Genomic DNA, 12,539 nt, shown 5'->3' with positions numbered 1-12,539 from the left:
AGAGCCGCTGCAGATGAGCTCTTCTCTGTTCCCTTAAGGAAACAGCCTAGCAGAGCTATCAGCTTATTCAGCTTATTAGACCCAAGATGTTACTTCTTTTGCAAACACTCTGCTAAAGAGGTAGCCCCCGTAGAAATGTAACAGTCTCCTCCAGCTCCAGCTAAAGGTTGTTATTTTTTTCGGCTCTGCCTTGCTCAGCACATCCCCCCCCCCCCCAATGCCCCCAGTGAGCATCTTAGCAAGGATTTCCAGCTTAGTCCCCTACCGGATGTCCCAGCCAGGTTCTTCTATTCTGCACCAGCCAAAGAAGAGCATGACCTAAGACTCTTTTGAGAAAGAGATTTATTTGGGAAGGAGGAGTCCAGGAGAGTTTCTGAGTAGCAGCCTCTTCCAGCGAGAGATAAATGGCAGCCCTTCATCGAACAGGCAGAGAGGCTTATAGGGCTTCTTAGGGGTGGCAGTTTCCCAGGGAGAAGAGGGATTGGTTAGTTTTTCCCTGCGATTGGTTAGTTTAGTTGGTCAGAGGCAGAGAAGGCTCTGACTTCATGGCCAAACTGTGTTTCTTTCTCTGGTTCTTTCTAGCTTTTTTACTCTTATCTTAGGACCAGGGCATATTTCTTTCACTGACTCTGATTCTAGGGACAATAAAATATATTTCTTTGGCACTGGTTTCAGAGTCAGGGAATGATTCTTTGGTCCTGGGTTAAGGTATGAAGATGTTTCTTTCCCTGGCTCAGGTCTCAGATACAGGGTGTGTTTCTTTCACTGGCTTTGGGTTCAGAGTCAGGGTACTCAGTGATTGGTTGGTTGGTTTCCTGCCCCAGTTGTCCCTTTTACTCTCCAGGGAGAGTGTCCACCTCACATTTCTGCTCAGGGACATTCATCCTGGAAGACTTAAGAAAAGATCTATGTCCATAGCATGAGCAGAGTCCTGGCAATCTCAGCACCACCGCAGACTTTCAAGGGCTCCAGCCTCAGACAATCACAGCAGAAGAGGAGAAAAAAGTGCCGTGCCCACGGACCCTCTAAGATGGCAAAACTGCGTCATGGTGAAAGTTGGCCAACAAGGCAACAAGTTGAGTAACGAGAAAAGGAGAAGCTGTGCGGGCAATGAATCCACACAAATAGGAAGGGCGGAGGACTAGCCCACGGGGGCTGTTTGCAGAAGGGAAATAAATGTCACACATGTAAAACATGCTGTGCTGACAAAGTCCGCCGCGAAAGAAGGCAGGCACGCTGAGATGAGGCGCTCCTCCCTCTCTAATTTTTATTATATTATTTTTAAATATCTCTTACAGATTCACAAGTATATACAATGAATTTGGGTGATTTTTAGTGCTATTACCCGTCCTCATCCCCCTTCCTGTTCCTACCTCTTTCTTTCTTTTTACTCCCCCCCTTTTTTTTTACAAGGTTTCTCTATGTAGCCCTGGCTGTCCTGGACCCCACTGAGTTTCTCTATGTAGTCATGGAACTCACGCTGTAGACCAGGCTGGCCTCGAACTCAGAGATCTGCCTGCCTCTGTTGGGATTAAAGGAGTGTGCCAGCAGCTCTTTCTAACGGGCCATCGCCATTCTTTTGAGTACACGTCCTCTCTCTCTCTCTCTCTCTCTCTCTCTCTCTCTCTCTCTCTCTGTGTGTGTGTGTGTGTGTGTGTGTGTGTGTGTGTGTGTGTGTGTCTGTCTGTCTGTCTGTCTGTCTCTGTCTGTCTGTGTCTGTGTCTGTGTGTGTTTTCCATTGAATTTAGTTAGGATTGCTTGTCTGAATGTGAACTGAAGGCTAATTACTGGAACATGGGTAACTGATCAGCAGCCATACCCCTGAAACATATGAAAAGCCACCTCTCAACAAAGGCAGACTCCCTAGAGGTCCAACCCATGTCGTCAAGTAGAAGATGCCAGCACGGGGTCTCTTCCCACACAAAGTGCTAAGCGTGAGTTAGGGTTGTGGGCATCAGAGCCTGAGAGGATGAGAAGACTCCATGTTGTGGGCGTGGCACTCAGCTGAGGATGGAGAGCTGGGAACAACTGTTTTCCATCTGAGAATTTACCTTGAAGCTTTCAGCCTCCTCCGTGGAGTTTAACCAGGTCTTTCTCATTTGGAAACTTGTATTTGGACGGTGTCTGGTACTCACATATTGAATGGATGCTTCTGAAGGAACAGGAGGAAAACTGAAAGACCTGACTCAGAGGCCGGCCCTAAAGGGGTCAACGGAGTGGTGTGGGATTGTGATTCCTGAGGGGACAGCGGCCTTCACCAGTTAACTCCCCATTTGGTCTCCCTGGGTGGAGAACCAAGACTTCAGGGACCATGACTGAGCTACACCATGGGAACCGCACTAGGCGGTGCAGAGACTTAGTCAACTGCTCCATCTGTGTTTGGGATGCACTAAGTCACTGGTTGTGTTGACTATAAAGAAAATACAGTGTGTTCCATCTGTAAGGTACACACATTCAATATGACAGTTGCCAAATTTTATGCCGCTTGGTGAGGCTGCATTTCCCAGATAGTTGGTCAAACACATGGCTGGTGGCCCACAGACTTGGGATGACTTGTATCCTAAAGGAACTGGCACCCTAAGAAGAAACATGACCTTTCTTTGTATTTTCTACTTCCCTGGAGACCGTCAGAGGAAGAAAGGCCCAGGCAGGCACAGTAGGATGTTCTGAGAGAAGGAGAACCTGAGGGGTTCCAGAACCTCAGCTGTCCATGCTGGAGGAGTGGGGAGCAGTCTGAGGGTGAGCCCACAGTACCCCAGAGTCATAGTATGCTTCATAGAAATATTCTTTTCTAGGCTGGGAGATGGCTCAGTCGATAATATGCTTATCTTCCTTTCAAGGACATGAGTTTAATCATCACAACCCATGGGGTTTTTGTGGTTTGTGTGTGTGTGTGTGTGTGTGTGTGTGTGTGTGTGTGTGTGTGTGTTTTAAAGCTGAGGCACTTGTGTGTGCTCAGGATGGCAAGACAGGAAATGGAGGTGGGTAGGTCCCTGGAGTTCCCTGCTAGCTAGTCTGGCTTACTTGGCAAAGGTACGGGCTGTCGAGAGACAATGTCTCAAACAATAGTGGAATGACACCTGAATTTGTCCTCTACATACACATATGTACTACAATGTGTAAACACATACATACATACATACATACACACACCAGAGAGAGAAAAAGAAAGAGGGGGATTATTTCCTATATACGGGGAGGTGTTTCTCTCTGTTCGCAGAATCAGAACTCTAGACCTTCCCCAGGCTGACTTCACCTGTCCCAGAGCACCTATGAGGTAGGTCTGTTCACCCAGAGGACCGCACTGAGCATGCTCAGGAACAGGGGCAGCTCCAGAAAGACCAGGAGGTTGAAGTAGATGCTGCTCATCAGGAACCTGTGGGAAACGAAGGAGACAGAAAGTAAGAAGTCACCTGGCATAGAAGTCTCTGTCTTCCTTGTGTCTGTATCTCATCCTTCAATGGTCAGATAAGGACAAGCGTGGGGTGCTACTAGGATGGGCTCCCTGCCCTGGGAAACTTTGCCTGGTGTCCCTCAGTTCCCCTTTGACCACTGTCCTCCCTGTTTGAGAAGTCCTCCTCATCTGGTCTCCATTCCAGCCAGGTTGAAGGCATCCCTGACCCCTGACCTTTTGGCCTTGGCTTCTGCTGCATTCTTCACCCAGATGGCCCTGCCCAGCATCATCACTGTGTGGTACCTGATACACACTTAGGAGACTTGGGGCATCCTACGTCTAGAAATGGCTGCTGGCTGTTTCTGCTCTGTCACATGAATTTGCATTAGTATTGCAGTACATCGTGTTCCTTTTATTATATCCCTTGAGACCAAAGACCCTGACAATATTGATCCCCCCTTCTCCTCCTCTCTGTCATCCTTTTCCCCTACCCAGGTGTCCATTTTCCTCCTTGGACCATCCTTGGTTTCTCCCTTGGCCCAGCCAGAGGCCATCCTCAGCTCATGGAAAGTATCTACAACTGCAGGTTCTCCGTGAGTCTCAGGTCAGCACAAACGTGTCTTGGAAGATGGAAGAGCTGCCACTCGGCAGACCATGCCTCAAATGTCCTGACAGGACAGCGCTCTGTGCATGCTCCACATGCTCTTGGACTCTACATTTCTGGAGCCTCGCACCCTCTGTCTCTCCATGGCTAACCCTCCATCCACTTGCAAAACAAACTAGCAGAAATACTTCCAAAGCACCAGGAGAGAAAGAAAATTTAAAAACTCATCCTCAAGAGAAACTACAAGGTAGGAATGCTTTGAGGCATGTTTGTTTACCTGAAAATTTAATAGGCAGAAAGAACAGAGTAGAAGGGAGAGAGAAAGGTATTTATAAGTTCTGAGGAAGAGCGATGACCCCTGCCTTCACTGTAGCGGGAAGCAGAAGGTTGTGGTTCAGCTGTGTCCTTGACCTGGAGACTTGACCCCAACAGGCTGGGATGGAATTATGCCGAGGTAGCTGTATGCTGCTGGGAATTGCTCTGGACACCTTCAGGAGTGACGAGCATCACACTGTCACAGTGCGGTCCTCAGTTTCCCATGCTCCTCCTCTGCACTTCGTAGACCCTTCGTAGAGTTGCATTAGAACAATGGGATTTATTTATGGGCTAGAGCCAGAAGGTGGTTAGAGAGGGATCTCTTCTAATTCAGAGGAGACTCAACTGTGGCTCTCTGTCCTGCTCTGTGGGGAACACGTTGGGGAGGTCCAGGCTCAGTCTCTTCTGCCACCCAGATGAAGATGCTGTCTTCCTGCAGCTGAGGCTTAGAGGGGAAGTCTTGGTAGACTAAAAGGTAAAAGGGTTGGGGAGCCCACCTCAGGCTTTGTCATGAGAATACAGTCACCTGAGTGTCTCTATAAGATAGTTACTGAATCCAGCAAATAAAATTACAAAATGACCAGGCCAATCTGGTATTCTGATAAGAGACTTTTTAAAAGTTATTAATATAGCCATGTAATGCTAGGATAAATTAGGCTAGAAATTAACTGTTTTCGTGGGTCCTAGGAGTCCTGGGCATCTTGAGTTTTGTCTGGAGCCAAACACCCAGGCAAGAGGCCATAGGATACCCCATTGGGAAAGAGATGCCAGAGTCCAGCTCTGCTTACCAAGTGAGGGTGCTGGTTTGAATCTCTCCATGGTTGGCAATGCTCTCGGTGGTTGACGGTGTGGATGTCAGAACTGGAGCCATGGTTGTTAATATTACAGTTGTAATTTCTGGGGCTAAAGATATAAACATAAACAAGGGTCACTGCTCCTGAGGTCAGCCCAGTTCTAGGCATGGCCTAAAGCTTTTCTCACTAGGAATTAAACAGCTTTCTCTGCAGTCACCATCCAAAGCTTTACACTAAGTCCTTCCTAAAGAAAGATGATGTACAGGGCAGAGCAGCAGCCCCCCCCCTCGACACTCGCTTCCTCGGGGCTCGCTCATTGCTGTCTGTTGTGCACTAAGCAGAACTTCAGTTTTGCATGTTTCATCTATTTTTTAAAAATCTTTATTTATATGTGGATGGGTGTTTGCTTGCCCATGCCTATGTGTACCATGTGCTTGCGGTGACCATGGAGACCAGAAGAGGCCATCAGATCCCCTGGGACTGGAGTTGAAGATGACTGTGAGTTTCTCTAAGATGTTGAGCACTGAACCCAGTTCTGGAAAAGTACCCAGTGCTCTTAACCACTGAGCCGTCTCTCCACCCCAAGTTTGTCTATTTTCTTGATTGTAGTTGTTTAAACTAATCTGATCCTTAACTCTATCTTAACCAGAAATGGAGTGAGTTTCTGTGGTTTCCTTTATTATTTATTGTTAAAGGGGTAGAGGTTGGGGGGGTGTCTCAGGATGGGAGTTTAGCTCAGTGGTAGAGTGCTTGGCTAGCACACATGAGGCTCTGAGTTCAGTTCCCAGATCTGTGCAAGGAGAACATGCAAGGCACACATGTGGGGGTGGGAAGACAAGGCCTCCCCACCTCACCTTGTATCCCGGTAGAAAACAGGACCAATAGAGTAAAGTGTGTTTACTTTCTCCAGTCAGATTTTACAGCAATGAGTTCAAGGTCCCTGAATCCTCACACCAGCCATGATATTCTGGAATTTTTTTTTCTTACCTAGGCCAATAGTCACATTAACTTTAAAACAGGGATCATATCCAGTTCTCTCAATTGCACACCAGTAAATGCCGGCGTCGCTTATCCTCAGCTCCTCCATGGTCACTGTCACGATGAAGTCTGTCTGGTCATCCCTGATAGACACTCGGTCCATCTTCACCAACTTCTCCGATGTATCAGTTTTAACCAGAGTCTCACATGCGCTCCAATCAGCTCCTCGGCACCAGTACTTCTTGTAATTCTTCCAGGAGGAATCATATGGGCACCGCACAGTCAAGGAGCCCTGCTCCTGACCGCTCACCATGTCTGGACCTGTGATTGCATCCTGAGCAGTGGAACAGCCTGGATAATATAAACTCATGAACCACTGATCTCCCACTCCAAGGGGAGAGCACAGTGCCAATTCCAAAGAGAGACACGACTCAGCAACAACAATCAATGAAGGGCTACCCCTTTCCCAAGATCATTCTCTTGGTCAAGTTCTCAACACTTGGCAGAAGAGCCTAGTTAGGGGTCTCAGAAGCTAAAATGGTGACACTGAGCAATCACGGCTTCCTGTCATCCTCCCCTCTTCATGCCGTAATGCCCAATAAAAGTAATTTCAAAGGATCTTTTTTGCAACCATCTTTGTGTTTCCATGGAGGAAACACAGGACGTGATCCTGCCTTCATTTCAGTACCCATGACCCTCAGGAGGTCCATCTGAAGAACCACATCCTATGGCCATGCAGAGGCCACCTCAGGTAGTCCACAGTCTCTATGGGTTCTGTAGGGGACCACCCTGGATGAATGCCTTGGAAGTTGACTTAAATGACAACAATTAGTCTGATCTCCGTATGGTACAGAGCCCACAGCACACAGACCCTGTTCTCTCTTTCAGATCCATGTAAATCTGAGTTCCAAAGCTCCCAGTAAGGGCTGCAGATGCAGCTCAGTAGGTGGGGAGCTTACATAGCATGCAGAACACCAACCAATAACAAAAACCTGCTTAAAATGTTAAAAGAAGAGCTTCAGAGTATTGGCTTCAACATCAACAACATATGTTCCCAATGGCACAAGTAAAAAAAGCAAAATTTGCTAAATGTAATTATTTCAAACTAAAAGGACTCCACCAACAGAGCGAAGAGACACCCTCCAGCAGGGGAGAACATCTTTTCAGACTTTGCATCTGACAGGAGATCAATTTCCAGACTATATGAGCACGAATTCAGCTCAAAGAGTCTAACAGCAATCATAATCCTATTGAAAATGATCTGCTGAGGGCTGTGGAGATGGGGTAGTCAACGAAACGCCTGCCGTGTAAGCCTAGGCATGAAGAACCTGAGTCTGTGTCCCCAGCATTCATGTACAAAGTCAGGAGTGCTGTCGTGTCCCCGCAGCCCAACAGAGGTGGTCAGAGGAGACGGGGGATCCTGAAAACTTCATGGCCATCCAAGACAGCTTCAGTTTCAGTGAGGAACCATATGTCAAAAGATAAAGGTGGGAGTAGGGCATGATGGTACATGCTTCAATTGCAGCATCCAGGAGGCAGAGGCAGGCAGACCTCTGTGAGTTCAAGGCCAGCCTTGTTTACATAAAGAGTTGTAGGCCAGCCAGAGCAATGCAGTGAAACCCTATGTCAAAAACAAAGTTATATTTTAAAAAAGGTGGGGAGCAATTAAAGAATGACACCCAGTTTCTTGACCTCAGGCTTTCGTATGCGTGCATACCCGTGTGCAGGTGTGCCTGCAAGCACGCATGCTCACACTCACACACACATGAGCAATAAATGGAGCACACAGTTCTCAAAAGATCTTGTCTATTTCCCCTTTCCAGGGGGATCTATGTATGTGTCTCTTAGGGTTCTTCCTGTTACTTAGCTTCTCTGGGGTCGTGGACTATAGACTTGTTGTCCTTTGCTTTCCAGCTAATATCCACTTGTGAGTTTGTACATACCATGCTCATCTTTCTGGATCTGGGTTACCTCACTCAGGATGGTTTTTTTTTCTAGTTTCATCCATTTGCATGCAAATTTCAAGATGTCTTTGTTTTTTACCACTGAATAGTACTCCATTGTAAAATGTGGCACATTTTCTTTATCTATTCATCGATTGAGGGCCCGCTTGTTTGTCCTGTCTGCCTGGCTACCTTAGCCCCGAAACAACCACACAGAAACTATATTAATTAAATAACTGCTTGGCCCATTAACTCTAACTTCTTATTGGCTAACTCTTACATATTAGTTTAACCCATTTCTATTAATCTGTGTATCACCACGTGGTAGTGGCTTACCAGGTAAAATTGTAACCACCGTCCATCTCAGGCAGAGAGGATCCATAGCTTCTCTCCCTGACTCTGTTTCTTTCTTCCAGAATTCCGTTCTGTTCCCCGCCCCGCCCGCCTAGCTCTGTTCCCCTATAGCTCTGCTATAGGCCCAAAGAAGTTCCTTTATTAACCAATGAGAGCAACGAATAGACAGAAGGACCTCCTACACCATATGTGTACCCACACATATGTACCTGAACACACACATACAGACATGCATTCACCTCACAGACATACTTTTTTCAAAAGGAGGAAAAGTTGACTTCAGAGAAGTAGTGAACAGAATAGAGAATAGAGAAGACGTCAGATGCTTCTAGTACAGAGAAATGGCAAATGCTTGTGACAGAAGCCAGCTACCATGATCTGACTGCCACATTCTGTACACACAAGTGCAAATGCCACATGGTACTGTAGTGATATTTTATTGTATTTTAATGAATAAAGCTTGCATGAAGGTCAGAAAAGCAAAACAGCCAGCCACTGGCTCTTACCTCTATCTCAGTCTGTAATGGCGATCCTGTTTTCAAAAATCCTCAGAATGAGACTGTGTCTGAGAGTTGTCTCCTCCAGTCTTATATTCCTCTCTAGGGCTGGGATTAAGGGCGTGCACCACTACTGCCCAGTTTCTATGGCAAACTAGTGTGTCTACTGGGATTAAAGGTGTGTGTCACCTTCCCCTGGTCTGTAAGGCTGACCAGTGGGGCTGTTTTACTCTCTGATCTTCAGGGAAACTTTATTCATTAAAATATAAATGAAGTATCACTACATTGCACTCTATCAGTTTCTTTTGCTTTTTGAGACAGGTCTCCCTATGTAGACCAGACTATCCTTGAACTCACTGTGCCGTCTTAAAGCCCCAGCTACTTACCTGTGAGGAAGAGGAGCAGCGCAGGGAGCAGCCACATGATCCTGTCTTCTCTGCTGTCCTTGGTGGTGACAGAACACCCTGCAAGGATTTGAAGCTCAGCTTGAATTTTCTTTAAATCATTCACTTCCTTAACAATTTCTCAATTTTGCATATTTTAAAAAAGAGGATTTGAAAAGACCGAGTCCTTGCATGTGCACAGCTGGGTGAGTGGAGAACTTCCTCCACTAGACAGATGCTATGATAGATGTGAACTTGAAAGATGGGTGGGACTCCCGAGGGGAGACGCAGATAGACAGGACAGCAGTGGCAGATAAAAAAATACAGAATGCAGCAAACTCCTCCTCTCATCTGGGACATGAGTGACTTGCAGGGGATCATGGGAGAGGAGAGTAGTCAAAGACAGAGTGGCTGCAGTAGCAAGGGAGGAGTGCAGGGTATCCCGGGCTAAGCCCAGGATGGTGGGAAGTGCGGCTAAAGGCTCAGCCTGGGGCAGCGCTGCTATGAACGCCAGAGCAGGGATTTCTCCAGCCAGGGACACCTGTCTCAACACTACTAGAGCCCCAAGTGCTGGTTCCAAGAAAGAGGTTTGAGACAAGGTCTCATGTAACTAAATCTGGCCTTGAACTTCTTCCACCACCAAGCTCAGTTTTATGAAGGTCTGAATACTGAAGGTTTCAAGCACTCTACCAAGTGAGCTGAATCTACAACCCCTTTTTGGTTTTTCTAAGACAGAGTTTTGCTGTATAGTCCAAGTTGACTACAGACTCTCTCTCTCTCTCTCTCTCTCTCTCTCTCTCTCTCTCTCTCTCTCTCTCTCAAGTGTCAGCCTCCCAAATCGAGGGAATCTGCAGTTGATTTAAATCCAGAGGTCCAGTTGTATGGATAGATATTGATACAGTGTATCCCTGGCATCAAATTCATGGAGAAAGTTTTTAAGTAGACAGGCACACAAAGAGAGACAGAGACAAAGTTAGAGACAGGCAGAGACAGAGACAGGCACACAAGGGGAATGCTTATGATGGCCAATCTTCATTGTCAGCCTGATTAGATTTGAAATCACCCAGGAGACCACCCTAGAAGTGTCTCTGTGAGGCTGTGTACAGAGAAGTTTGAATGGGGAGAGACAACCAACCTTGAATGTAGGCAGTTCTAAAACCTAGACTGAGGTCCATAAGATACTTCTTGAAGGAAAGATTAAGAACCACACCGCCATCTTCTGGCTGAAACTGTCCCAGAACACCCAGGCGCAAGGGGAAGGAAGATTGATCCTGATGAGCAAGGGGAGTTTTAAAGACTTTGCAGCCAGGACAGTAAACTGTTACAGAAAAGGATCTTAATCTAGGATGGTCTCATTACCTATTATAAGGACAATAAGGCTCTCCGACTCCTACCTGGAGAGCATGCTGGGCATGTGAGCCAAGGTGCCAACTGTGGTTGAAGGAGGACTATGAACCCTCCAAACATCCTGCTCATGGGTACACCAGGGGCTGGAAAAATCACACTGAAAACCACACTAGCAAAGAACTTGCCTCAAGATCAGGACTGAAGTGCATTAATGTGGGTGACTTAACCAAGAGGTCTGATCACCGGGTAGCACGGAGTCTGGCGGGATGTCTTCTCCCACAAGCGTGCAGGAAGAAGCACAGACGATGGTACAGTTCCTGAGGGGACTGGGGATTACAGAATATGCACCGAGAGTTATAAATCAGACGTTGGAGCTTGCCTTCTGATATGTGACCACAATTCTAGATGATGCTAAAGTTTATCCCAGCCATGCTAAGAAAGCTACTATTGATACAGATGATGTGGGATTGGCAATCCAGTCCCGGGTCAACCAGCCTCTCACTTCCCCTCTCAGGATAGATCTTTTATTAGATATTGCAAGACAAAGAAATCAAACCCCTTTGCCATTGATCAAGCCATACTCAGATCCTAGATTGTTTCCTGACATCTATTGCTCTACTATCCCAATCTACAGGTTTCAGTCATTACAGAAAAAGGCACCTACTCCTGCAGGAAGAATAACCGTTCCATGGGTGATGTGCTGGTTCAGTTTCTAGCAGACCGAGTACTCCCGTACTAGGCACACAAACTCCACAAACCATGTCTGTCTCAACTAAAGTAGGCACCCCAATGTCCCTCACAGGACAAAGGTTTACAGTACAGATCCTTCTTCTCGGTCCCCAGCTGTGAAAGCTTCAATTCCCACAGCAACGGCGGTTCAGAATGTTCTGGCTAATCCGTCATTAATTGGGTCCAAAAACATTCTTTTTACTACGACTACGGTATCACAAAATACAGCCAATGAGTCCACAAACGCGCTTGAAAGAAAGCGTGGAGATGATGCTGTCGACTACAAAGATGGTGGCGACTGTGATAAGCTGTAATCTAGCCTTGATGCATGTAACATGTATACCTGGTCTTGAATCCATTGTACTGAGATCAAACAAGTATGTTATATGTTTGAAAGTTGTATTCTAGAAAATGGTATTTAATAAGTAGACTTACTATGTTTTACAATTTAAATTCTAAGCTTTTTATTTTATTTTTAAATACTTCTTTTAAAAAAGAAAACAAACTATCTTTTTTCATTTTACATACCAATCCCAGTTCCCAATACCCCCTTCTCCCAATTCCTCCACCTTCTCCCCCCCACCTTCGCACCCCTATCCACTCCCCAGAGAGGGAAAGGCAAACTGCTCTGAGGAAGGATCAAGGCCTTGCCCCACTATATCCAGGCTGATCAAGGTATCCATCCAAAGAGATTGTGTTCCAGAAAGCCAGTACAGACAACAGGGGCAAATCCTGGTGCTACTGAATTGTATGGCCCAGCCATACAACTGTCACCCACATTCAAAGGATCTAGTTTGGTCCTATGGTGGTTCCTTCCCTGTCCAACCGGAGTTGGTGAGCCCCCATTAGCTCAGGTTAACTGTTTCAGTGGGTGTCTCCATTATGGTCTTGACTTCTTTGCTCATATTCTCCCTCCTCCCACTCTTCAGCTGGACTTTGGGAGCTCAACTAAGTGCTCCACTGCAGGTCTCTGCCTCTGTTTCCATCAGTTGCAGGATGAAGGTTTTATGGTGATATTTAATATATTCATCAATCTCACTACGGGGTAAGGCCAGTTCAGGCACCTTCTCCATTATTGCTTAGGGTCTTAGTTGAGGTCAACCTTGTGGGTTCCTGGGAATTTCTCTAGTGCCAGGTTTCTTGTTATCCCCATAATGGGACCCTCAATCAGAATATCTCTAAACTAGTAATGGTTTTCCAT

At 46.5% G+C, this 12,539-nt stretch overlaps 1 protein-coding gene and 1 pseudogene across 2 annotated transcripts; one reads left to right on the top strand and one right to left on the bottom strand.

Annotated features, from left to right (window-relative positions):
• Positions 1 to 325: 325 nt before the first annotated feature.
• LOC125411755 (CMRF35-like molecule 3) lies at positions 326 to 9,430 on the bottom strand. Of its 2 annotated transcripts, none has more exons than XM_087909801.1 (4): positions 9,266 to 9,426; positions 6,095 to 6,436; positions 5,102 to 5,216; positions 326 to 3,376 (listed from the first exon to the last, which is right to left on the bottom strand). In XM_087909801.1, exons 1-4 carry the CDS (start codon positions 9,300 to 9,302, stop codon positions 3,271 to 3,273), a joined length of 600 nt encoding a protein of 199 aa, XP_087765927.1. In that variant the 5' UTR covers positions 9,303 to 9,426; the 3' UTR covers positions 326 to 3,270. The 2 variants fall into 2 exon arrangements, with proteins under 2 accessions (XP_087765927.1, XP_087765928.1); XM_087909802.1 differs by lacking the exon at positions 326 to 3,376 and adding an exon at positions 4,588 to 4,781 and having other exon boundaries at positions 9,266 to 9,430.
• A 1,439-nt stretch (positions 9,431 to 10,869) lies between these two features.
• On the top strand, positions 10,870 to 11,652 carry LOC125411754 (transcription initiation factor TFIID subunit 9-like; annotated as a pseudogene).
• The last annotated feature ends 887 nt before the right edge of the window (positions 11,653 to 12,539 follow it).

Source organism: Myodes glareolus, chromosome 9, assembly GCF_982192425.1.
Source record: "Myodes glareolus chromosome 9, mMyoGla1.1, whole genome shotgun sequence".
Lineage (NCBI taxonomy): Eukaryota > Metazoa > Chordata > Mammalia > Rodentia > Cricetidae > Myodes > Myodes glareolus.
This window is presented reverse-complemented; position numbering and strand designations above follow the sequence as displayed.